This window comes from Oncorhynchus clarkii, chromosome 6, assembly GCF_045791955.1.
Source record: "Oncorhynchus clarkii lewisi isolate Uvic-CL-2024 chromosome 6, UVic_Ocla_1.0, whole genome shotgun sequence".
In the NCBI taxonomy this organism is placed as follows: domain Eukaryota; kingdom Metazoa; phylum Chordata; class Actinopteri; order Salmoniformes; family Salmonidae; genus Oncorhynchus; species Oncorhynchus clarkii.
This window is the reverse complement of record NC_092152.1, coordinates 33,583,685-33,608,298: the sequence shown is the minus strand read 5'-3', so window position 1 is coordinate 33,608,298 and position 24,614 is coordinate 33,583,685. Positions and strand designations below refer to the sequence as shown.

The 24,614-nt window shown below is 41.9% G+C and overlaps 1 protein-coding gene across 2 annotated transcripts; it reads right to left on the bottom strand.

The window, feature by feature from the left end:
- Positions 1-514: 514 nt before the first annotated feature.
- Positions 515-15,270, bottom strand: LOC139411032 (voltage-dependent anion-selective channel protein 2-like). 2 transcript variants are annotated; one of them, XM_071156820.1, is made up of 10 exons: positions 15,169-15,262; positions 9,863-9,978; positions 8,272-8,343; positions 7,675-7,724; positions 3,627-3,779; positions 3,161-3,213; positions 2,717-2,944; positions 2,398-2,548; positions 2,214-2,271; positions 515-2,041 (listed from the first exon to the last, which is right to left on the bottom strand). In XM_071156820.1, the coding sequence occupies exons 2-10, from the start codon at positions 9,972-9,974 to the stop codon at positions 1,950-1,952; spliced, it is 969 nt and encodes a 322-aa protein (XP_071012921.1). In that variant the 5' UTR covers positions 9,975-9,978; positions 15,169-15,262; the 3' UTR covers positions 515-1,949. The 2 variants fall into 2 exon arrangements, with proteins under 2 accessions (XP_071012921.1, XP_071012922.1); XM_071156821.1 differs by lacking the exon at positions 9,863-9,978 and having other exon boundaries at positions 15,169-15,270.
- Between the last annotated feature and the right edge of the window lie 9,344 nt (positions 15,271-24,614).

The window sequence follows — 24,614 nt, the reverse complement described above, 5'->3', positions numbered from 1 at the left end:
TTTCCAAATTCACTTTACATATTCTCTGGGTTTTTTGTGTATACTGTATATTTGTTATTGATGTTTCAACATATTTTGCAGTATATTATTTGGTTGTTTGATTTCGTTGTATTTTACTGTGGTCTTATTGTTGTTAAGTGTAAGTACGTGTATCTGGTTGAATTGAACTTCAACCACCAAGGAACTATCTGCCTGACAGATATTGTAACAAACTGTAAAGGTGTCCGCATACATAGGTTCGGTTTGCTCCTAGCAGAATTTGGCTAAGCGAAGTGAACGTCTGTGCTCGCAGACTCCCTTAAAATACCTTTGCTTAAAAAACGAGGAAAAAACTGCAATATTACTGTTTGACGCCGTAGCCAGTACACTTTGTCAAAATAGTCCAAATGAATCTAAGATAACTCAAGAAATCTGTCATTAATGTTGACGGTTTTGCCAAGATCTTACATCTAACCAAGATGTTTGGTACAGTATTTCTCAAGTGACAAAATGTGCATGAAAACAAGAACAAAGATTTTGAAATTCTTCTTTATTCCATGAACTCCAGTTTGAGGTTTCAACTATTGACAACCTTCCCTCTCCCAAGCACAGCAGACACAAAATTGCATGATAGTAGTAGAGTTCCCGAAAATAAAATACAAAAAAAAATGTAATTACAAAGAGGTAAGGAAGATATCCACCATGCCTGTATGCCTTCTCAAAACTCTAAACCAAAATAAGAGAATTCAAATGGAGAAGTGTATGGGGTATTAGTTTGGCAATCAGAGATACTTACACACAGAGAGTTGAAATGGTCAAAACAGAAGTAACAGGAGACATTGAGAAAACAGTGGGACATTAGGCAGAACCAGAACCATGTATTTAGTAGGCCAATGCGGTTTCTGCATGTTGATGCATTTACATGACACTTAAACATTCTATGGCAGCCATGTTAGCTTCCTTAACATTACATGGGGAATATTTAAACAATGCTATGTAACAGAATGTTGGCCTAACTTTCTAAATGTATGGCTCTGGGCAGAACATTCAGCTATTGTTACACTGCTTTATGTTCTGGAATGGGAATACAAGTCAGTCAACAAATCTTACTGTCAAGGTGGAATCTTCCAAGTTCTCTGTACTACAGATATTTCCCTGATTTGGAAACTCAACCCGTCTCATTTTCAAGTTCATAGCCACCCATTTTATTGCAGTATGCTCGTGTCAATGTGTCCCTGTTTATGTATCACTGAAAGTGGACATCCTTCCACAAACAGGCCTGTAAAAGGTCTGGGACAACGGAACATCATGACATTTAAAAAATAAGTTATTCCTTGAAAACAACTCCCCTCTGGCTTTGATCGAATCAATAGTGTACCACAAATACACAAATCGAAGTACACTCTCAATCTAAAAAATGTTTTGTCACAAGTCAAAAGTAGATTAAACACATGATCTCAGGCAAAGGGAAAGTATACCACACAATCAAACCCTACTAAAAAGGTGCACACACAGAAAAGAGGATATGTCTGCTTATGGGGAGGAAGTGGAACAAAATGTTGACTTCAGACTTGTCTGTTTCAAACACACTGTTCTGCATACAGTACACCACTTTTGATCAGAGCCCTATGTGAATTAGTAAACTCCTGGTGAATAGAGTGTCATTTGAGACTTGCTCACTGGCTGCCTGCTCCAGTGCCATGGCATGACAGATGTCCCTTACGTAGTGGTATTGCTAAGGAGATAATACAGAGAGATGGTGAACCTAAAACTAACCAAAAAACAACTTGGTTCTCGACAGTCTGTCCATTTTAATATAGTACTGGGGGTCTCAGAGGGTGCTAAGGGCTGTAGGGTTAAGGCCAAAAGACACACTCTCTCTGTGCGTGTGTATGTGTATGTGTGTTTTGTCAGATTCGGGATCTTTCCCTTCCTTCACCCATCCCCCTCTTCTCCTCTCCCCTCCATCCTTATGCCTCCAGCTCAAAGCCCATGCCAACCTTGTGGCCGCCTGCGTTGAAGTTCTTCCCATCGATCAGAGCTGAGAGAGTCAGCTTCACTCCTACAGAGAGAGACACCAGTCTTAACACACAAAGTACAGCTCTTTTCATATATAGAGCATAGACATCACCTCTTCCTTTCTTCTAACCAACTCCTGTGGTACTAATAGGCAAGGTGTGTAGATATAGACAGATGCAGTTAGTCATCTGGTGTAAAGGTCAGTTTTGAGTTACCTGGCCGGAGGACCTGTGTGTAGCCGACTCCAATCAGACTGGCGTTGTTGACTTTGGCCTGCAGGGGGAGACAGACAGACAGACACAAAGAGGTGAGACAAGCGTGTATTTTGATGGTTGTGTGGTTCTTGTTCTGGCACTATGGACTGGTATGTGGTTCTGTATGTGTGGTTGTGGTACCCACAGACAGGGAAGCGTCCTTGTCCAGCTGGTATTTGGCTCCGATGCCAAAGCGTGTGTTGTTGCTGCCGGCCGTCCAGGCAAGGTTGATGGCTGTTTCCAAGTGGCAGTTCACCTTCTGGTAGATGGAGCCACCGAACTCTGTACCGTCGTTACTGAGAGGACAAAACACCATGGGCTTCATCAGTAGGGTACTACATAGCTCTTAAATCAACTTCCTGTGGATCATGACAACAAAAATTGTGCATGGAGAAAACAACTCTGCTCAAACACAAAACAACCTCTGCTGGACAGTAGTCAGGGTTAGGTGTAGTGGTACTCACACATTGGTGTGGAGCTGGAAGTCCCCAGCCTTGTATCCCAGGGCAAAGTTGTTCTGGGACAGTTTGGACTTGGCTGTGTCGAAGGCCATCTGGTACCCAGCCAGCCAGCCCTCATAGCCCAGCACGGCAGCAGCATGGACCGTGGGGCCTGCCATGTCAAAGTCCAGGTCACAGCCCAGGTTGATGAAGTCCCGCTTGTAACCAGTCTTCAGCTTGGCACTCTTCTTACTGCAGACAGAGGGGAAGGGGACAGGAGGAACGTAGAGAGGTGTCAGGATTGCTGTGACATTATGTTCCCCAATTTGACAACGGATGAAAAAAACTGCCCAAGTGACCGTTTTACTCCCTTTACTGGTGCTGTTTATTTCAAAATCCTTCATGTTCGTGTGCACCACTAAGGCATATGGAGGGAGGTAATGATTGACCAGCGAGTGATTAACTTACCCAGTGTTGGGCACGAACGATGTGTCCAGAGCCAGCTTCAAGCCCTTAGCCAACTACAGAAACACAGGACAGAGAAGGAGATACAGTACATACACAGGAGGTTGGTGACAACATAATTGGGGAGGACGGGCTCGTGGTTACTCGCTGGGGCGGAATAGGTGGAATGGTATCAAATACATCAAACACACGTTTTTTTAGGTGTTTGATGTCATTCCATTTAACGCCGTTCCGGCTATTATTATGAGCCGTCCTCCCGTCAGCAGCCTCCAGTGATTACATATTGGTGAACAGCAGACACAGAACAATGAGAACAATAGGGGTAATAATATTACTGACTAAACTTTGAGTTTAATGTTTTATTGGATGCATTTACATACGGGTGTTCAATGATTTAACATCAAGTGCTGTCAGGAGCTGGTTTGGTGCGGTGTAACCTGATTTTGGGCTAAACTGGTTTCAAACTCACCTGGTCCTCTATGGAGACCTCAGTGGTCAGGGTGTTGTCTGTGTTCCATTTCTGGTTGAAGCTCAGGCCCAGCTCCTTCACCTTATATTTGGTCTCCAGGTTACCTGCTGCCTTCCCTGTGTCTGTGTTACTGGAGCCCGAGGTCGCAAACTCCTGAGAGATGGAAGGAGAGTGGAGGGTGAGGAAGAGGGAAATGAGGGATGGTTAACAGCAGAAAAGTAAGAAAACAGCAGAAGAAACTGGAGCATAGGAGAGAAAAGGTAGAAGAGAATGGGGAACTGTTGTTACAGGAGGCTGCTAAAGAGGGCTTAGCACACTCCTCACTGATGAGAGAAAGAGACGGGGGATACAGAGGTGAAGATAAATAGACAGGGAAAGAGATAAGTACCCCTACCACATCTCTGCCAAGCAATTCCTCTCAGGTTTGCATGACTGACATGTCAGCAGCTACCGTTTAGAATAGTGGTAGATGCTCAAGCCAGTCATCTGGTCACTGGCAGACCAGTGACCTGTAGACCAGTAACCTGTAGACCAGTAACCGGGCCAGTTAGACCAGTCTAAATGTCTGTCATTATGGCCTGTCATTATGGGCTTAGCAGTGCAAGGGGAATGGTATCAATAAATCAGCTGGGACACTGCTGCAAGAACGGCTGCAGGGAGGAAAAGCCTTCTCCACACACACACACACTCACACCCTTACCATCTGACAATGAAGTCCAGAGAGGAAGCAGAAAAAAGGCAGAGAAAGAGAGAGGCAGATATCGTTAGGTCAGAACCATACAGATATTCACATTCAATCACTTTTCCACTCTTTCAGAAAAGAAGATTCTAATGCACATAATGTATGTACCAGAGATACCAAAGCTGCACCAGCTTGTATGAACTGTGAATCATAGATATACAACATCTCATTTACAGGACACGCTTGACTTTTGGGGGAAATGATCGTCCAAATAAAGTGTATTTCATGAAATCTGCTTTGTGATTCAATTCAATCGCAGGGAGAGGAAGATGAGCTATCCAAAAGGCTGATATAGATACGGGCAATTCCATGGAAAGGTCAACATGAGCATGCCCAAATGAAACCACGTTCATTATGCTTAAGGTTTTGTTGGAGTTTAGGTTTTATTTGAAAAGTTTAAGAAGTTTAAGAAGGAAATTGCATGAATTTTGACCATTTAGAGCAAGTCTCAAAAAAGGCTTTTCAGTCAATCATATTTCATGGCTTTTAGAAAGGGCTCACATAGCTTGTTTTTCCTCTCACAGCTGTCCCCCCCCCCAGATGAGATTCAGATGAGATGTTAATGAAACAATACAGACCAAATTGAAGTGTCTTGAGTTGTGTTTGTGTCTTCTACAGTCTTGTAATGACAGGGGTGTGAATGGCACAGACAATGTAACGTCCATAACGTTTTAAGGAAAAGTTTTTGTAAAACATGCACCTTACATCGGATCATCTTGAAACTGTCTCTGTAAAGATAACTTTCACGGTTGCATATGGTCTATAATTGGTTTCTCTCTTTTCATTGTCTATGTCCTTATTCATTGTTATGATATCCATAACTTCCATTACGGTGGTGGATGGGATGGATCTTCAGAAGATTGTACCTTCACCACATTTTGTGTGGTTGTTCTGGGATGTACTGAAGCAATTGTTGATATCTTGAAAATGACGTGTTCTAGCTAAGATTCTCTCTGAAAATATATGCTGAAATGCATTTCTCATACATGGCAGTACTGTTTAAAATTTTTATTTTAGATAGAACGATAATAAAATAGTGATTTTCAACAATCTTTGAATATTCCTGGAGTGTTCTTTTCTTCTTCAAATGAAAGCCCCCCAAAATATACAGACTTTATCCAGTGTCCAGAAAGGTGGATTGGCAGTATAGGCACATTTATATTGTCTAATTTGCATATTTCAGAAAATGTGTAATATAAAAAATATATATATTTATGTCTACATTTAACTGGTAAAGGTTCATTTTGATATATATAAAGTGGAGGGAAAAAAATCAGGACCTGCCTATTCAGGCTACCTGTAATTGTGCAATCCTAAAGTACTATGCCTTCTGCTGACCTTGGAAAAACCATCCAAATGACAACAAATGTGTAATGATAAATTTTGATAATGAAATCTTTACGATTTGAATGTTTATTTCAGACTAACATGCATAATGGAGGGTGTAACATCCATAAAATTAGTTTTCCCTCTCTAAAGTAAGAATGGACATGACAATATTTTCAAAATGATCATTTTTGTGTTCAACCATGCCTTTCCTTCAAAATGGCTATCCATGTTTGGACCTAATAATTACAAACTCACAGACGTTTGCTAATATGTTCACTCTCCACAAAAAGCTTGTCCATTTCATGTAACATCCAGAACTCTTCTTATTTGCTTTGTTTCTCCAACATGCCAATATTTAGAAGTCTGCTGGGGGGCTATACACTCCCCCCAAGGGGTACTATAAACATACACATCAACATTTACATTTTGTTTGTCCATTCTGTGAGACATTAAAGTTGTGATTTTGCCCGCAAATGTAATGTCCATAACTCTGGAATCGACCATATCCAAAATGTGTACAGGCCGAAATATGAAGACAATGACAAAAAACAACATAATCCTACACACAGTATTGTTGCCCCTGACATCTTTTAAGAGAATATAACACAAAGTATTTAGGGAGCAGCAATGCTATGGGCGGTATCCATTTTGTTCTAATGTATAGGTAGATTGTAGTCCGACAGTGATCTGCCAAGCTGACTGGGTTCGACAGCTTGTCAGACTCTCTGGCAGACACACACACACACACACACACACACACACACACACACACACACACACACACACACACACACACACACACACACACACACACACACACACACACACACACACACACACACACTCTGCCAGCAGACAGTGAGTCAGCCATTTCAACTTTCTTGTTCATCCCTGAGGTTAGGGTCTAGACATGCAGCTTATACTGTAAGGCTAGACTACACAAACACACAGACTATTGCATGGGTGTGGCCTAAATGTAAATGTTACACATCTGTGATAAATTAATTGGAAAACTTGTTTTTTATCATCCCCAGCACCACAATGTAATGTGAATGTGTGTGTTAGTATTTCTCAAATATTACACATCTGATCAATGAGTGTTGCATGGCAATCCCGGGTAAATATATTTTAGCTTAGAGAGGCACACAGGTGGCACATTTGGTTCATAGGGAAGTTGTGGGTTTTTGGTTTCCCATTGGTCCTGGGAATGAAGCAATACGTTTCCTGACCGGCAAAACTTTTTTTAAACATTCTGAGAATAGAAGTGAAAATGTTCTGGGAACATTCATTTTTAGGTTGCAGGGATGTTCTGAGAATGTTTTACTATGGTTCCCTGAAAGTTTTCCTGTGAGGTTTTATAGGTTATTTTAAGATAATTAAATAACGTTCTGAGAACCTATCATCTTCTGTTCTCTATCCATGGAATTAGTCTACTGCACCACCATGATGGAGCTAGCATGCCATGTTTTTTTTTACTCATACAAAGCTGTTAATTTCAGTCTATTCAAACAGACCCCATTTCAAAGGAAACAAGCACTCATTAAGATCAGGTGTGGCCAATTAGTGGATGCAGTCAACACACCTGAACACACTTAAGGTAGAAGATAGACATTTTTGTTGACACTGAGAACAGAATGTTTTTAAATAAGATTCTTAGAACATTCTTTGAACGTTAATGTTTTCTTGTGGTTTTTATGTAAAGTTTTCTTAATGTTCTGAGAACATGACTTTAAAATAGAACCATGAGGAAACCTGCAGAAAATGTTATGCTGAAGTACTGAAATTCCCACCTAAGGTTGTCAGAACGTCATGTGCTAGCTGGGTATCCTGCACCATTCCCAGAAAATTGTGGGAAGGTTGTATGCAAAACAAACATAGGACAACCACGCTCTCACCAAACTCCAAGAAACATAATGTATAAAACAGAGGAATTCAATAAATGTGAAAGAGAGAGATAGAGAGAGAGGTTGTACTTACAACTCCACTCTGGGCCTTGGTCTTTAGGTCCAGTTTCACAATTCCAAAGCCTGGAGGGGAAAAGAGAAAGAGTAGAAGGAAAAGAGGGGGAAAAGAAAAATCATGTCTCTATTCATAAAAAATAGAGGAGCAGACCCCATTTGATTTGGGATACTTCTCTGTAGCCCTTCGTTATTGGATGCATAATTTACATGACGGTTTTCATTGAGGGTCATCCAAGCTTTACAGTTGTGAAACAAGAACATTTGCAGAAAAGTAGATCTAATGGTATGAAACAACGATGACAAGAGACACTGTTTGACTCAATATAAATGAGCATGAAACAAGTCTAAAAACAGTCCCAGTCCCCATCCGCTGACCCATGGGGTCGTAAATAATGTAAGAGGTCACAGAGTCCTTGATGACCAGCTGAGGTTTATGGTCTCAGAGGGAGAGAGCAAGAGAGAGAGAAATAAAGAGAGGAGAGAAAGAGAGGAGAGAGACATAGGTTGGAGTGATCCTAAGAGCTTACAAACACATGAAATATGTAATTGTGTCCTCCCTTTCTTCTTGCGTGTGGTGGTGGTGGGTGGGGGTCTGGGGGATTTACTGACTTACCATAGCCCTTGCTGAAGATGTCTTTGGCAGATTTTCCCAGGTCTGAGTATGCAGGAGGAACAGCCATGGTGACTGTGGAGAGAGAGAGAGACAGGTTTGGGTGTATCTCTAATAGTACAACAATACTTCTCTGAGTCACAGGAGGCAAAATTCTGTACAAATGGAGCACAACCTCCAGCACACAAGCAAAACATCACATTACTTCTATGCAAAATAGGTCCAACACAGTACCTGCCTATGACTTCACACAGAACACTGCTGTGTTATAGTGAAGTGGCTTTGAACTGAAGCAAACACACACAGCATCTAGGCATACACACAGTGTCCACACAGCGTCCATCTATGCGTTCACAGTCACACACACACCTCACGCTGCTCTAGAAAGGTTTTCAACAGAAGCAAACACACACCACACAGCGCCTACTAACTAGAGGATCTACAGGCCCACTAATGACTTACCCTTGGTAAGTCCCTCGTACATTCCTTGACTGTGTCCTAAATAATATCCACACTAGCATACTAGACTATTCAGTATGAATGGTCAATACATTGCTTCATACTAAAGTAGTATCCAAAATGTTGTTGAAGCCTTTATGAAGGTGTGTTTTGTAAAGCCAACGTACTGTGAAGTACTGATGGCCTTGCCAGCTATACTGGCCCTGCCTGGTCTGGTCTACTGGGCCTGTGATATATTGCTTGTCGCTTTCCCCTACATCCCCACTTTAGCCCAGCCAATTAGTTTAACTCCATTTTCTCCTAGCATCAGTCCATTAGCGAACCGCTAGCTAGCATGGTTTAACTTAATGGTATTGACTTGTGTTTTGACCACTGGTATACCAGGTAATCATCTCTCTAAACAGGGAACCACATGGCACCATATTAGGGACAGCCTGAATGGGGCCATGGTATGATTAGTTAGTTGATTTTTGGGTGAACTGTGCCTTTAAAATCTTGCCACTTCTTTTGCCTAAGTCAGCATTGTTAGTAGCTTGCTGCCTGGGAATGAAACGGTTAGCGTGAAGTGGAAGAAGATGTATGACATATAGCAATCACAGTGTACGCCACAGCATTCGCTCTACTATGTGCTGTTGAGCGACAGTAAGCCTAAGCCAGGGTTTGGCTAGTCAGCAACTATCACCACTGCACACAACTGCACTACGCTAGCTTTTATGATGTCACCAGGGTCCCCTGAGTCTCTGCTAGGATAAATTACCGGTGTGTGCATGCGTGCATGAAGGTGACTTTGCCATAGCAGTGTGTCTCTTTGTGCTCTTGCTGGTGTCCAGGGGCTGTGTCCCAACACTCCTACATACCTTCCTACCTTTCAGATTAGTGGCTTGTCATATTGGGCATATCATGTGACCGATCAAGTCCTTTCAAATCAGAAGTCATGAAGGAATGGAGACAAGGACAAGGCGGTCTAAGACTGTTAGGACAAAGCCTACTCTCTGGAATGACAGATACAGGTAGATTGATCAATCGATTCAGATAGCCGAGGGGACCCTGATAACATCTTTGTCTACGCACCTCCCTCTCTCACCCACCTCCGTATCTCCCCCACCTCCTTCCCTCCCTCACCTCCCTCACTCACCCTTGTGGCAACATGGCACACAGGGAGCTCCTTTGTTCTGACTGGCCTGTGCTGCTGGACTCTCCCCCTCCTTCCTCACCAGGCTTGCCTTCTCTCCGCCTTTGTCTGACATGACTCTTCAGATGTGGGGAAGGAAGGACAGAAGACTTTGGCATGCAATCTCTGTATTCACAACAATGATGGTGGTGTCTGTACTCTGTACTTGGTCTGTCTCATGTAACTGGACTGGATATCTTTGTGAATTTGTATTGAGTATTAGGTGCTGCCTTTTGTTGGAAGTGGTTTTGGAAAGGATAGCCGAAGCAGTCTCTTTAAGTTCTCTTAGTTGCATGCCCTATACTGGCATGGTTATCATCACAGTCCATGTAGCACTGTGACTCTAAAGCCAGGCAATCAAACAATTAAACTGTCCCTTTCCTCTGAGCTCTTCAAATTTGGCAGAACACATGATCAATTCCCCATGAACGCGTCTCCAGGGAAGGGCCTGCAACTATTACTCTAATATTGAACCAAGGGGTGTGTGCTCAAAACTGATAAAGCAGTGCTCTATGGGGCCTCCCGAGTGGCGCAGCGGTCTAAGGCACTGCATCGCAGTGCTTGAGGTGTCACTACAGACCCAGGTTCGGTCCCAGGCTGTGCACAATTGGCTCAGCGTCGTCCGGGTTAGGGGAAGGATTGGCCGGTCGGAATGTCCTTGTCCCATCGTGCTCTAGCGACTCCTTGTGGAGGGCTGGGCGCATGCTCACTGATTCCGGTCTCCTGTTTTATGTTGTTTTCTCCAACACATTGGTGCGACTGGCTTCCAGACACTCTTACTGACAGTTGTGGCTGCTTCGTGTGATGTATTGTTGTCTCTACCTTCTTGCCCTTTGTGCTGTTGTCTGTGCCCAATAATGTTTGTACCATGTGTTGTGCTGCTACCATGTTGTTGTCATGTTGTGTTGCTACCATGCTGTGTTGTTATGCATTGCTACAATGTTGTTGCCTTAGGTCTCTCTTTACGTAGTGTCTCTCTTGTCGTGATGTGTTTTTTTGTCCTATATTTTTATTTTATATTTTTAATCCATGCCCGCGTCCCCGCAAGAGGCCTTTTGCCTTTTGGTAGGCCGTCATTGTAAATAAGAATGCTCTTAATTGACTTACCTAGTTAAATAAAGGTTAAATTAATACAATTCCCGGGTTAAGCGAGCAGTGTGTCATGAAGCAGTGCGGCTTGGCAGGGTGGTGCTTCGGAGGACTCGTGGCTCTCGACCTTCGTCTCTCCCGAGTCCGTAACGGGAGTTGCAGCGATGGGACAAGACTGTAACTACCAATTGGATATCAAGAAAATTGTGGAGAAAAATGGGTAAAAAGCTATTAAAAATAAAAACAATAACACTGTTCTATGGCCCGTATGACTGACATGTTGGCTGACATGTTTATCACCCAAAGTCATAGGCTCTATAGATGACAAGAACACGCCCATCTATGAGAACATAGTGATCTGGTAACACACACACACAATACTGTGGTACCGAGAGCATCTGGTGATTTGGGGACACAGCGGTGAGGTGGATGATTTGCTTTGTGGTGATTACCCTGGTGTCACTGGGAATTTAGCAAACAGGCAGAAACACACACACGGACACACCTTTTGTCCTCTATGCCTGTCTCAGTGCTGTTGTCTATGCTCAAAGGCTTTATGATAGTCAGCTGACTGATGCAAGGGGGGCATTCTGCAGACTCAGCATGGTGTGGAATCTGTCTTTGTCAATCAATCACCCCCCCCCCACCGACACACACCCGGCCCCCTTTCTTCCCTCCTTACTCAGTTCCTGTTAGAGGAATTTAATTCCTATATGTTCGTTAACCAATTCAATTATATCAAAGCAAAACACTGTCCATTTCTAAGAATTTGTAAGGTTCTTATTTGCATAAAACATACAAAGATCAGTCTCAAAATGAATCAGTAGCGTTTATTTCCGAGAGCTCTGCTCAAAATACCATGTACATTAGTTTATATACCATTCTAACCTACGTACATACTTACACACTAACATTTGGATTCTCTCTTTTTCTACTGAAGTCTCACCATAGTTTATTACCACTCAGCTGACAGTTCCAGTCCCCCCCAGATACGGGAAACCTGGAGGGGCTCTCCCTGTCCTATCTTATCTCTCCAGAGTTAAAGCTGGGTCGGTTCAAACATAGGTTAAGGATCCTCTTTGTTTTCGTTAGGCACACACATGCATTCCTCTCTTCCCCCCTCCAACGTAGTTGGAGCTGTGTTTATTATTTTGAATTACTCCTTGTTCATGCTACATAACCTCTAATCCCTAATGGTTAAGTTTCCGGGTAGAAATAATATTAATTAATTAATAATTTATCTTAAACCTTGATAAAATATCTTAACAGTTCCTTCTTCCCAGCTTCCTCACCCTCTCCTCCCCCTTCTCCCTCTCCCCCTACCCCCTAACCTCTGTTCTATAAATAACCCAGGTGAACTCAACACCATACCTCATATGGCCACGCCATTTTGAAATGGGTGCTTTACTCCTCTACCGCTGGCAAACCTAACCTCACACACCTCATCACTCCCACCCAACCCCCACCCCCATAAATCCTCTCTCGACCCCTACTTTCCTCTACCTTGATCCCCCCCACACCCCCATTCCTCACTCCCCACGTACAGCCCCCTCTCTGACAACTTCACTAGCTCTAGGGGTCACGACGACATTCATAAATCAGCTACGCACAGGACAGGAAATCAACTGAAAACAGATAGGCATAACACATCCAGTGGGATCCTGGGAAATGTAGTTACCAACCAGACATCATTCACCATAGCAGTCCTTAGTCTTTATGCCATTCAAACAAAATAAGCATCATTGTTGGGGAGATCAGTTAGCTGCAAAAATTATCATGTCAGCCCAAAGACACTGGTTTGGTGATAGAGACTGACTAGGGACAGGCGAGGGTGAGGCTTTACTTAAGGTCTGCTTATAAACGGCGTACAAAAACATTATTATATGCTTGTTACTCAGTAGTAAACATTTTTTAAACCATGGTTTATTTTTAATCCAATGTTTAACAAACAATGTAGGCTGATAATGTTCAGCAATTAATAAAACAGATCCTCACATGCAGTGTAACCCAGATGGGCCTATGTGGCATGCTGGTAGTGGAATGTGTGAGATAAGGTCGGGGGAAATGAAGTTACACCTTGTGAATATATAGCCTGAATGTACAGTGGTGCATGGGTTAGCTATGGCTACCCATGCACCTATGTCCTTGCCGTTCTGCAGCCATAGGCGAGACCAATGTTCGTAGATGCGGAAATCATGGCCGGTCTGGAATTGCACAAAAGAAAAGACGTCCAAAAGGTGTCGGCGAAACCACTGATCATGACAATGGGGTGAAACTCACTGTTGTGATTGTCCATTCTACATTGTCCATTCTACTTTGACCTGTCCTGTTTTTAGGATATGTTGTTTCTTAACATGACAACAAATGTTCTATTTGATTGAGCGGCAGTTAGGTTAGGCTATTTGATTGGAGAAACCTGCATTTGGTAAAAAGTGTCTGTCTAATTACACTGTCATAACTTATGTCCAGCCTGTAGGCTACAGAAAAGGCCACATACTATTTCTACCATATCCTATATCTGATACATGATTTCTGTTAGATTTTTGTTGTAATTGAGGGAACGTTGGTGGAGCGCTGCAGAGATGCGTCTCTCCAACAGCACCCTGGAGAGGTGTGCTGGGAATGGACACGCTAAATATTTTGCACCCCTGCCTTTGACAAAGTGGGCACTGCTTATCAAAGGGCGGCATCAGCGCTCACCTAAAATGCCCATATGCCACTGATTGAGAGAAATTGTCATTGTTTTGGGCAGAATTATTGTTGTTGGAGGTGCGCCTTGGCCAGTTTAGCTCAGAAAATGCTGCCCGTGTCAATCTGCAGCCATAGGCGGCTGCCTAATCCTGCCTAATGAGTGTGGCATCACATCTTGACCTACTCAACAGTGCATTCCTTCCAACCAACGCCAGGCACTTCAGGACAGCCATGTTCCTATAGGGGTTGATATTCAGCCTGTGTACATGGACCTATATATACAGAAAAAACGACTTAAGTAGTACTTTAAAGTATCTTTTACTTAAGTACTTTACACCACTGCCTAGATTGTGATTAATAATAGCATTCTTTTAACGAGTCTAAACTTGAACCTACTAGAACTATCTACAGGCCTTCTCTCATCAGGCATTTTACTAGGTCTAGGCCTACTGCTTCAGACACTACTACCACAAAAATAAGCAAGGTTTGTGTCATTCTTTGTTGTCCATAGGCGGCGGCGCAATAGGATTCCAGAACTTCAGAGAGCAACAAAGGTTCAAGAAGAGCAAACACCTATTGTGTGATCACACAATGTTTTCACTTTCACTTGAAATCCCCAATCTTTTTCACTTTCATTCCTGTTGGTGGGCCGACTGTCTACTACGCTCATGATTGAACACAGTAGAAGGTCAGGTGGCTCCAACAATCGAGAGTGGATTATATATTTGCTGCATGTTACACCAGAACCCAGCGTGCGTAAAGTCCACCGTGCCAACCCGAAGACAAACCTAACCCTCCTTGTTTCTGCAGCACAAACCATGCTGTTAACGGGCCTTCAACTTTACAAAACATTTTACAAAAACACGGACACTATCATACAGGGTGTAATTTATGGGATGACATATATATTGCCCTTTGCAATAGACAAATGGCAAGCCTAGGTCTCCAATGTTCATAGTTCAGTGCATTGCTCTGTTTACAAAAATCTATAGCGCTATAACTATAGACAGTCTCTAAAAAAAATTACAGAATCTACAATAAAATTGACAACAACTCAACCATTTTAATATCCTGCTGAAATTCAGAGACTACATGTAATTGGCACTAAAAGTGAAATACTGTGCGTAATGCGCACTAGTTAGCAATCAAATATGTTTATTTTACATTGTATAGCCCACAATACATGTTATAGCTTATAATCAACCTGCATAGTCTAGTGTTATAGGAATCTAATTTGTCCGAATAATTCTTAAATATACCTCAAGTGTTGAGATATCTACCGTTTATAGACAGACAGGCCTGTATGTCCTGCAGCCCTACTATGCTGAGGCCTACCACACTGTATTCTCGCTTCCACACTTTACGCGTCTAAGCCATTTAAACAACAATCAAATGAGTCAAATATATTTTCAGTATCAATCCAATAGACAGGCTTTTCCGTCAGAGCCTTTCACAATAAAATATCCCTGAAGGTGCCATGAATTTCCTACCTTATTTAAGGGGCGATGAGCGAAGTTTCAGAACGTTCTGTCTCGCGCAATAGGGCACAGTGAAGGAGAAAGCACAGAGTTGCGGACTGAGCATGCGCAAACATTATGACACAAAGGGCGGGGTCATTGTGTAATTGTCATTGAACAAAGAGAGAGGTAGCCAATAACTGTTTTCGAAAGCTTGTTTATGTCTATGGTTTGCAGTAGCCTTCAGGCTCAGGGCTGGGGAGTAACAGATTACAAAACAAATAAATAAACTGTAACTGTAATCCCTTACTTTACCAACAAATATATTGTCATCAGATTACAGATACTTTTGGGGAAAAAATATATGATTACTTCTAGGATTACTTTTAAAGCTGCAATATGTAACTTTTTGGGTGACCAGACCAAATTGAGTTATAGATCCTTCATTCTCATTCAAAGCAAGTCGAAGAAACGGTAGATCTATTCTATGTGCACCATTTTTATGCTTCCTGTTCTTAAATGTCATTCTTTCAGTTCATAGAGAGGCATTTTGGATTGTGCTGTGGATGGGGCAGCATTGTTTTTAGCGGCCCCACAAGGAATCACTATGTAAATTAACATCCTAGCACAGAATAACTTTTGCGGCTCCGCCATCTTTTTATTTTGATGGAGGTTGGGTTTTCCAGTTTAACTTTCTCGCCTAACAATTGTTTACAGACAGATTGTTTCACTTATAATTCACTGTATCGCAATTCCAGAAGTTTACATACACTAAATTGACTGTGCCTTTAAGCAGCTTGGAAAATTCCAGAAAATGATGTCTTGACTTTAGAAGCTTCTGATAGGAAAATTTACATAATTTGAGTCAATTGGAGGTGTATCTGTGGATGCATTTCAAGGCCTACCTTCAAATTCATCATGGGAATATCAAAAGAAATCAGCAAAGACCTCAGAAAAAAAGTGTCGACCTCCAAAAGACTGCTTGATCCTTGGGAGCAATTTCGAAACGCCTGAAGGTACCACGTTCATCTGTACAAACAACAGTATGCAAGTATAAACACCATGGGACCACACAGCCATCATACCGCTCAGGAAGGAGATGCATTCTGTCTCCTAGAGATGAACGTACTTTGGTGCGAAAAGTGCAAATCAATCCCATAACAACAGCAAAGGACCTTGTGAAGATGCTGGAGGAAACAGGTACAAAAGTATCTATATCCACAGTAAAACGAGTCCTATATCGACATAACCTGAAAGGCCCCTCAGCAAGGAAGAAGCCACTTCTCCAAAACCACCATAAAAAGCCAGACTACGCTTTGCAACTGTACATGGAGACAAAGATCGTACTTTTGGAGAAATGTTCTCTGGTCTGAAGAAACAAAAATAGAACTGTTTGGCCATAATGACCATTGTTATGTTTGGAGGAAAAAGGGGGAGACTTGCAAGCCAAAGAACGCCATCCCAACCGTGAAGCACGGGGGTGGCAGCATCATGTTGTGGGGGTGCTTTGCTGCAGGAGGGCCTGGTGCACTTCACAAAATAGATGGCATCAAGAGGGAGGGAAATTATGTGGATATATTGAAGCAACATCTCAAGACATCAATCAGGAAGTTAAAGCTTGGTTGCAAACGGGTCTTCCAAATGGACAATACCCCAAGCATACTTCCAAAGTTGTGGCAAAATGGCTTAAGGACAACAAAGTCAAGGTATTGGAGTGGCCATCACAAAGCCCTGACCTCAATCCCATAGAAGATTTGTGGGCAGAACTGAAAAAACGTGTGCGAGCAAGGAGGCCTACAAACCTGACTCAGTTACAGCAGCTCTGTCAGGAGGAATGGGCGAAAATTTACCAGATTTATTGTGGGAAGCTTGTGGAAGGCTACCCGAAACATTTGACCCAAGTTAAACAATTTAAAAGCAATGCTACTAAATACTAATTGAATGTATGTAAACTTCTGACCCAGTGGGAATGTGATTAAAGAAATAAAAGCTGAAATAAATCCTTCCCTCTACTATTATTCTGACATTTCACATTCTTAAAATAAAGTGGTGATCCTTACTGACCTAAGACAGTGAATTTTTACCTGGATTAAATGTCAGGAATTGTTAAACTGAGTTTAAATGTATTTGGCTAAGGTGTATGTAAACTTCAACTTCAACTGTATGTGAGAATGCTGTTCACCGACTACAGCTTAGTGTTCAACACCGTAGTGCTAAATAGCGGACTTAACGTTTAAGAGCTAACAACCACATTTTCTCTAACAGCAGGTCATAGTCGGAGTGTTTTTTTCTAACTGGCTAGCAAGCTAGCTACTTTTTTACCAACATAACGTTACTTTCTGAAATCTGAACTCAGTGGAAAAACCTCTAGCTAGCTAGCTAACCCAATTTAGATCGTCTGTATTGGTCTCTGTTTCAACAGATGTTCAGTGATGTGTGAGGGTCCCTCCATGATATCTGGGCCCATACCCCCAGAGCACTCCTTTTTCCCCAAATACTACAAACGTCCTGTCTCTGGTAAGATAGCTAACATGTACACCTTTTAAAAATCCCAATAATTGTTGGTACAACATGTCACCCAGTGTCTTACTGTTCATTGTCTTCCTTACACTCCCATCCTTCTGTGGGTGAGTCTTATCCCAGCTAGGGGTCGTCTGGAGGGGAACGCTGATGGGAGTCCAGCCTTTCTCTCTGGTCCCCTTACCCCGGACCCTGTGTTGTACTCAGGCTGCTACAGCACACGTATCCCTCAGCACCAATGAATTAGCCCTAACGCCACACACATCCTGGAGAGGGGCCAGAGAGGGGTGACAGGGGCCCTGAATAGTTAGACTTTATCTCATTGTAGTACATTATATGCAAGGCTGTTGTTTAATATACAGGAAAATATATTCAAAAGGTTAAACAGACTGTGGTACCTCTCTCACATTCTATATAATCTCGGTTTGTCCCACAGAGCAGCTGGTGTGTGACTACGGAAAAGAGAACGTACATCGGGAGACAGAGGGAGATCCCCCCTCACTTCGTCAAGCCACCCAAAACCATACAGGGAACCAGGGTTTACAGGTGAGATAGGCACCTTAAAATAGCCTCTGATTGAACGAATGGATGAACTTTGACTCCAGCTCAAATGTAAACATGTATTCCTCCAATGAGGATATTAGCTGTGTATTGGCATATCTACCTCCACAGCTGAAGGTTTTTGATAACAAAGAGATGCATATTATTCAACTTACATTTTCCTCCAAATGTGGCTGAGCATCTCTTGTGTACTCTGTCTGTTTCCGCTAAGGACCATGTTGAACATAAATGTCTCTCTCTCTCTGACCTACTGTTTTGACCTTGATTCTCAGAATGCCTGGTTATGAAAAGCCAACTGACATTAACTCCTAAGTTATTGAACTGTTGCACCCTCTATAGCAACCACAGTTATTATTTGCCTTGCTGGTCATCTATAAACGTCTGGGATAGCGATCTTAAATGGCCACATGTACTCTTAAATCTCCACCCGGCACAGCCAGAAGAGGACTGGCCACCCCTCTGAGTCTGGTTCCTCTTTACGTTTCTTCCTAGGTACCTGCCTTGTAGGGAGTTTTTCCTAGCAATTGTGCTTCTACATGTGCATTACTTGCTCTTTGGGGTTTTAGGCTGTGTACCTGTAAAGCACTGTGACAACTGATGTAAAAAGGGTTTTATAAAATACATTTGATTTATTGATAATGAGCCCAAATGCATGCTTAATGAATGAATATATCCAGTACATCCAGTTTCATGTTGTTACTGTAATTTAATTATGCCAATGTGTCTTCATTAATTGAAAACCCTTAATCTATTTTATGAGAATTTGTAAGATTCTTGTTTTCATAAAATAGACGGAGACCAGCCATTTCAATAATAGGTAACAGAATGTATTCTCGGAGCGCGCTGCCACATTACCACGAGCAACAGTTTATATACAATAACATGACGTCATTTCATTGCTTAACAGAATCCCCTCCTCTCGACCGGGACAAAGTGAGGTTAGAAGTTCATTCTAACTTACGAACACACTCCCAGGTAACTTTTGACCCCTCAACATTATCGATCACCACTTAGCTGACAGTTCTAATTAACAGAAAACCTAGGAATGCACTCACTGCACCCTTATCTAAAACACCCCAGAGCTCAGTTTCGTCGGTTCAACCATAGGTTAACTACCTTATCTGTTTACTTAATCCACAAACCATTTATTTCTTCCTAGTTGGAATGGTGTTCATTAACTTTAATTACTCCTTGTCTGTGTCACACAATCCCTTCTTATGAACTCATATTGTTAATCAGATATAATAAAACAGAGTATAAGTTTACTTAGTTACAGTTCCATTTAAAATTATTTGTTCAGTCATTTAATCATAATTTTCCCAACACAGGTGCAGGGCAGGACGGTAGACTTTGTGAGACACAACACACAGGCTGTAGGGAAGACAGTTCTCTGTCGCTCCCAGTCATTGACCAATCTGAAGAACAGCCAGCCTGTGCCCAGTGCAGTCAAGGGACAGGTGCCTCAGTAGTGAGTACACTGAACCAATATACAGTATGCTCCTCTGTTATTTAGAAATGGGTCTCTCTCTTGCATTCAAAAGTGTAAGTCACTGGAAGTATCAAATTCACTTTTTCAATAATTCTGCCTCACGGTTAACAAAGCTTACTCTTTTCTGACACTATTATTCATTCTCTCTCTTCCTCTGTCTATCAGCTTTGAGGAGTGGAAGAAGCAGTGGCAGAGGAGAAGAGTAGGAACATTCCTGATCCATCCATTTAATCTGGCCACACCCTGATGCCGGAGAGGGAGAGGGAGAGACAGGAGACCCTGCAGTCACTCAAAGAGAGTAGGTATTTTACCATAAACACATTTAAAACATTTCTCTTATGCCTCTCACTGAGCATTTGGTCCTGACTTTTTTTGGTGTGGACCGGCTTTGATTCGTCTCCATGTTTGGACCAAATCAAGGCCTGTCCGGACCAAATCTGAGGCAATTATAGACATCTATGTTTGGTTCAGTCCGGTCCAGCCTATATTTGGCCCAAACATAGAGACGTCTATGATTGGTTCAGATTTGGACCGGACCAAATCTGAAACAATCATAGACATCTATGTTTCACAAGTTTGGACAGCACAATACAGCACAGTACAGTTGAATACAGTAAAGAAAAGTACAGTACAGTACAGCCCAGTATAATGTATTGTACCCTACTTACTTTACTTAAATGTACCCTATTCTACTGAACTAAACTGTACTGTACTCTACTGAATTCAACTCTACTGTATCGCACTCCACTTTGCTCCTGAGTGACGCAGCGGTCTAAGGCACTGCATCTCAGTGCAAGAAGCATCACTGTATCACATCCGGACGTCAGGAAGTCCAGGATACAGTTGCAGAGGGAGGTGTTTAGTCCCAGGGTCCTTAGCTTATTGATGAGCTTTGAGGGCACTATGGTGTAGAACGCTGAGCTGTAGTCAATGAATAGCATTCTCACATAGGTGTTCCTTTTGTCCAGGTGGGAAAGGGCAGTGTAGAATGCAATAGAGATTGCATCATCTGTGGATCTTTTGGGGCGGTATGCAAATTGGAGTGGGTCTAGGGTTTCTGGGATAATGGTGTTGATGTGAGCCATGACGAGCCTTTCAAAGCACTTCATGGCTACAGGCTGAAAATGTCAGTGAAGACACTTGCCAGTTGGTCAGCGCAGGCTCGCAGTACACATGCTCCTGGTAATCCGTCTGGCCCTGCGGCCTTGTGAATGTTGACCTGTTTAAAGGTCTTACTCACATAGGTTGCGGAAAGCGTGATCACACAGTCTTCCGGAACAGCTGGTGCTCTCATGCATGTTTCAGTGTTATTTGCCTCGAAGCGAGCGTAGAAGTAGTTTAGCTCGTCTGGTAAACTTGTGTCACTGGGCAGCTCTTGGCTGTGCTTCCCTTTGTAGTCTGTTTCTCAAACTAGACACTAATGTATTTGTCCTCTTGCTCAGTTGTGCACCGGGGCCTTCCACTCTTTCTATTCTGGTTAGAGCCAGTTTGCGCAGTTCTGTGAAGGAAGTAGTACACAGCGTTGTACGAGATCTTCAGTTTCTTGTCAATTTCTCACATGGAATAGCCTTCATTTCTCAGAACAAGAAAAGACTGATGAGTTTCAGAAGAAAGTACTTTGTTTCTGGCCATTTTTAGCCTGTAATCGAACCCACAAATGCTGATGCTCCAGATACTCAACTAGTCTAAAAGAAGGCCAGTTTTATTGCTTCTTTAATCAGAACAACAGTTTTCAGCTGTGCTAACATAATTGCAAAGGGTTTTCTAATGATCAATTAGCCTTTTAAACAGATAAACTTGGATTAGCTAACACAATATGCCATTGGAACACAGGAGTGATGGTTGCTGATAGTGAGACTCTGTACGCCTATGTAAATATTTCATTTAAAAAAAATCAGTTTCCAGCTACAATAGTCATTTACAACATGAACAATGTCTACACTGTAGTTCGGATCAATTTGATGTTATTTTATTTGATTTTTATCTTTAAAAAACAAGGACATTTCGAAGTGATCCCAAACTTTTGAACGGTAGTGTATATACTAGGCGATGTCAGAAGGACAAAAAAATTGTCAAAGACTCCAGCCACCCAAGTCATAGACTGTTCTCTCTGCGACCGCACAGCAAGCGGTACCGGAGCGCCATGTCTAGGAACAAAAGGTTCCTTAACAGCTTCTACCACCCTCCCCCTTTGTTTTTACACTGCTGCTACTCGCTGTTTATTATCTATGCATAGTCACTTTGCCCCAACCTACATGTACAAATTACCTCGACTAACCTGTCCTCCCGCATATTGACTCGGTACCGGTACCCCTGTATATAGTCAAGTTATTGTTATTTTATTGTTTAAAAAAAAAGTTTTTTACTTTCGTTTATTTAGTAAATATTTTCTTAACTATTTCTTGAACTGCATTGTTGGTTAAGGGCAGTAAGATCTACACCTGATGTATTTGGCGCATGTGACAAAAACTATTTGTAAAGTATTTATGCAATCTGAGAAGAAATGGTACAAGAGGTTCAAGACCCTCGTAAGACATCACAGTAAAATAGAGGGATGTATTGCAAAGGGAAATGGTAAAATGGGAGTTCATTTGGAAAGATGGATTAGACTGTGGACATCTGAGGGTTGGAATTAAGATCAGAGTGACTGGTTGAATGGCCGATACACTATATTGAATTTGAAATGTTTTCCACCAAGTCACCCAACTAGGGGAGAGGGAAGTAGGGGCAAATTAAAAAATAAGTAGGTTTTTATCAAGGATCTATCTGTACTGTGCTCCGTTCATCCTTCCCTTCGATACTGACTAGTCTCCCAGTCCCTACTGCTGAAAAACATCCCCACAGCATGATGCTGCCACCACCATGATTCACCGTAGGGATGGTGCCAGGTTTCCTCCAGACTTGACTAGGGCTGTTATGGTGGTCACGAGTCATGATGGCGGTCAAATTCCATATGACCTTTAGTCACGGTAATTAGGCTTCTCCAAGCTCTGATGCTGCTGATGGTCATTAGTAGCCTACCAAACTTGCTAACTGCTTGGTACGCCACACTATATTGTTCCTCTAATCACACTGACATCAATGCAAATGTCATCGAAAATCTAATCAAACAATTCATGAGAGCCCATGAGCTCATGTTGTGCAACATCTCTATAGGCTATGTGATTGTGTGAGAAAACAGAGTGATCCCATCAGCTTTCTGTAGGCTAAGACTACTATATTTATTTCTCAACCTTAAGCACATTGCTTCACTTTAAAACAGGAGTATACAGAAACAGTGTCCTCCATTCGCTATTTAAGTGCATAGATGACATGTATTTTTCTCCGCTGCCCCTGTTTCGAGATTGTACCATTATCATGCAACTTTCTAAATTAAAATGCATTATACACATACACAGTACCAGTCAAAAGTATGGACACACCTACTCATTCAAGGGTTTTTCTTAATTTATACTAGTTTCTACATTGTAGAATAATAGTGAAGACATCAAATTTATGAAGTAACACATGTGGAATCATGTAGTAACCAAAAAACATGTTGAATAAATCAAAATATATCTTATATTTGAGATTCTTCAAAGTAGTCACCCTTTGCCTTGATGACAGCTTTGCACACTCTTGGCATTCTCTGAACCAGATTCATAAGGTAGTCAGTCACCTGGAATGAATTTCAAGCCTCGATGTGTCTGTCTTCAATTGTTGCCTGTGAGAAAAACCTGATCACGTAACTGAGAGCCATGTGAGTGAGAGGTGCTTCGGCACGCAGCTGGGAGAAGGGAATTCTAATTATTATATTTATCCCAAAGGCACAACGGCCAATGGTCGCAAAAAGCATTTTTTTAGGGGGCATTACGGCCACTGAAAGGGGATGCAGCTGGGAAATTTGAGGCATTATTAAGTACTTGTCAAACTGACAAGTACTTAATAATGATGAAGTGTGTACAGCCTGTGCAAAAAAACAAAGCAGAGCTCATGCCTTTTGTGCAACTTTTTTCAAGTCATCATTAGAGTTGCATCATGCAGCCTTAGCATATATGAAAAATGTAAACATATAGCCCAACCAAAGTGACATAAATAACTCTAAAATTAAGCATATAGGAGTACCTGTTTCTTTGTTATCCGCTCAACACAGAATAGCTGCATATGCGCACTTCCTCATCGTTGGGAGAAATGATCCTTTCTATTTTATTCAGCTATGTTCAATTGTATTCTTCATACTATAAAATAATGCCACGGAATTCTAAGCAAATCTTGTCTGCTGGCATAGCCAGATCAGGGCCTAACATAAGGACAACTCAGAGTATGTTATTCTGTTCTTCTGAATTTGACTACATTTTCTTCATATAATGTTTCTTTACACCTGTCTAAAATAAATAATGGATTTATTGTGATGGTGTAGGCTATATTACATGGATTTATTGGACTTTTTCAAATGTAGATGATCCGAATGCACTGTTTATAAGTGTCACGTACATTCTCTTTATTAAAAGAATGAACACCGAACAAACTAACAAAAGAAACATGAAGCTGTACAATATAGTTCTGACAGGCAACTAACTACACATAGTCAAGATCCCACACCAGAAAGTGGGGAAAAGGGCTGCCTAAATATGATCCCCAATCAGAGACAACGATAAACAGCTGTGTCTGATTGGGAACCATATCAGGCCAACATAGATATACAAAAACCCCTAGACCTACAAAAACCCTAAACATACAAAAACTCTAGACATACAAAAACCCTAAACATACAAAAACTCTAGACATACAAAAACCCTAGACATACAAAAACCCCTAGACCTACAAAAACCCTAAACATACAAAAACTCTAGACATACAAAAACCCTAGACATACAAAAACTCTAGATATACAAAAACCCCTAGACCTACAAAAACCCTAAACATACAA

Bases quoted from the DNA above. Each gene is read 5' to 3' on its own strand.
- LOC139411032 (XM_071156820.1), bottom strand. From the start codon at position 9,974: ATGTCAGACAAAGGCGGAGAGAAGGCAAGCCTGGTGAGGAAGGAGGGG. The intron at 3,780-7,674 runs GTAAGTACAACC...TCCATCTCTCAG, and splicing joins CCAAGGCCCAGAGTGGAGTT to GAGTTTGCGACCTCGGGCTC. The intron at 2,042-2,213 runs GTAACTCAAAAC...CTCTCTCTGTAG, and splicing joins CACACAGGTCCTCCGGCCAG to GAGTGAAGCTGACTCTCTCA.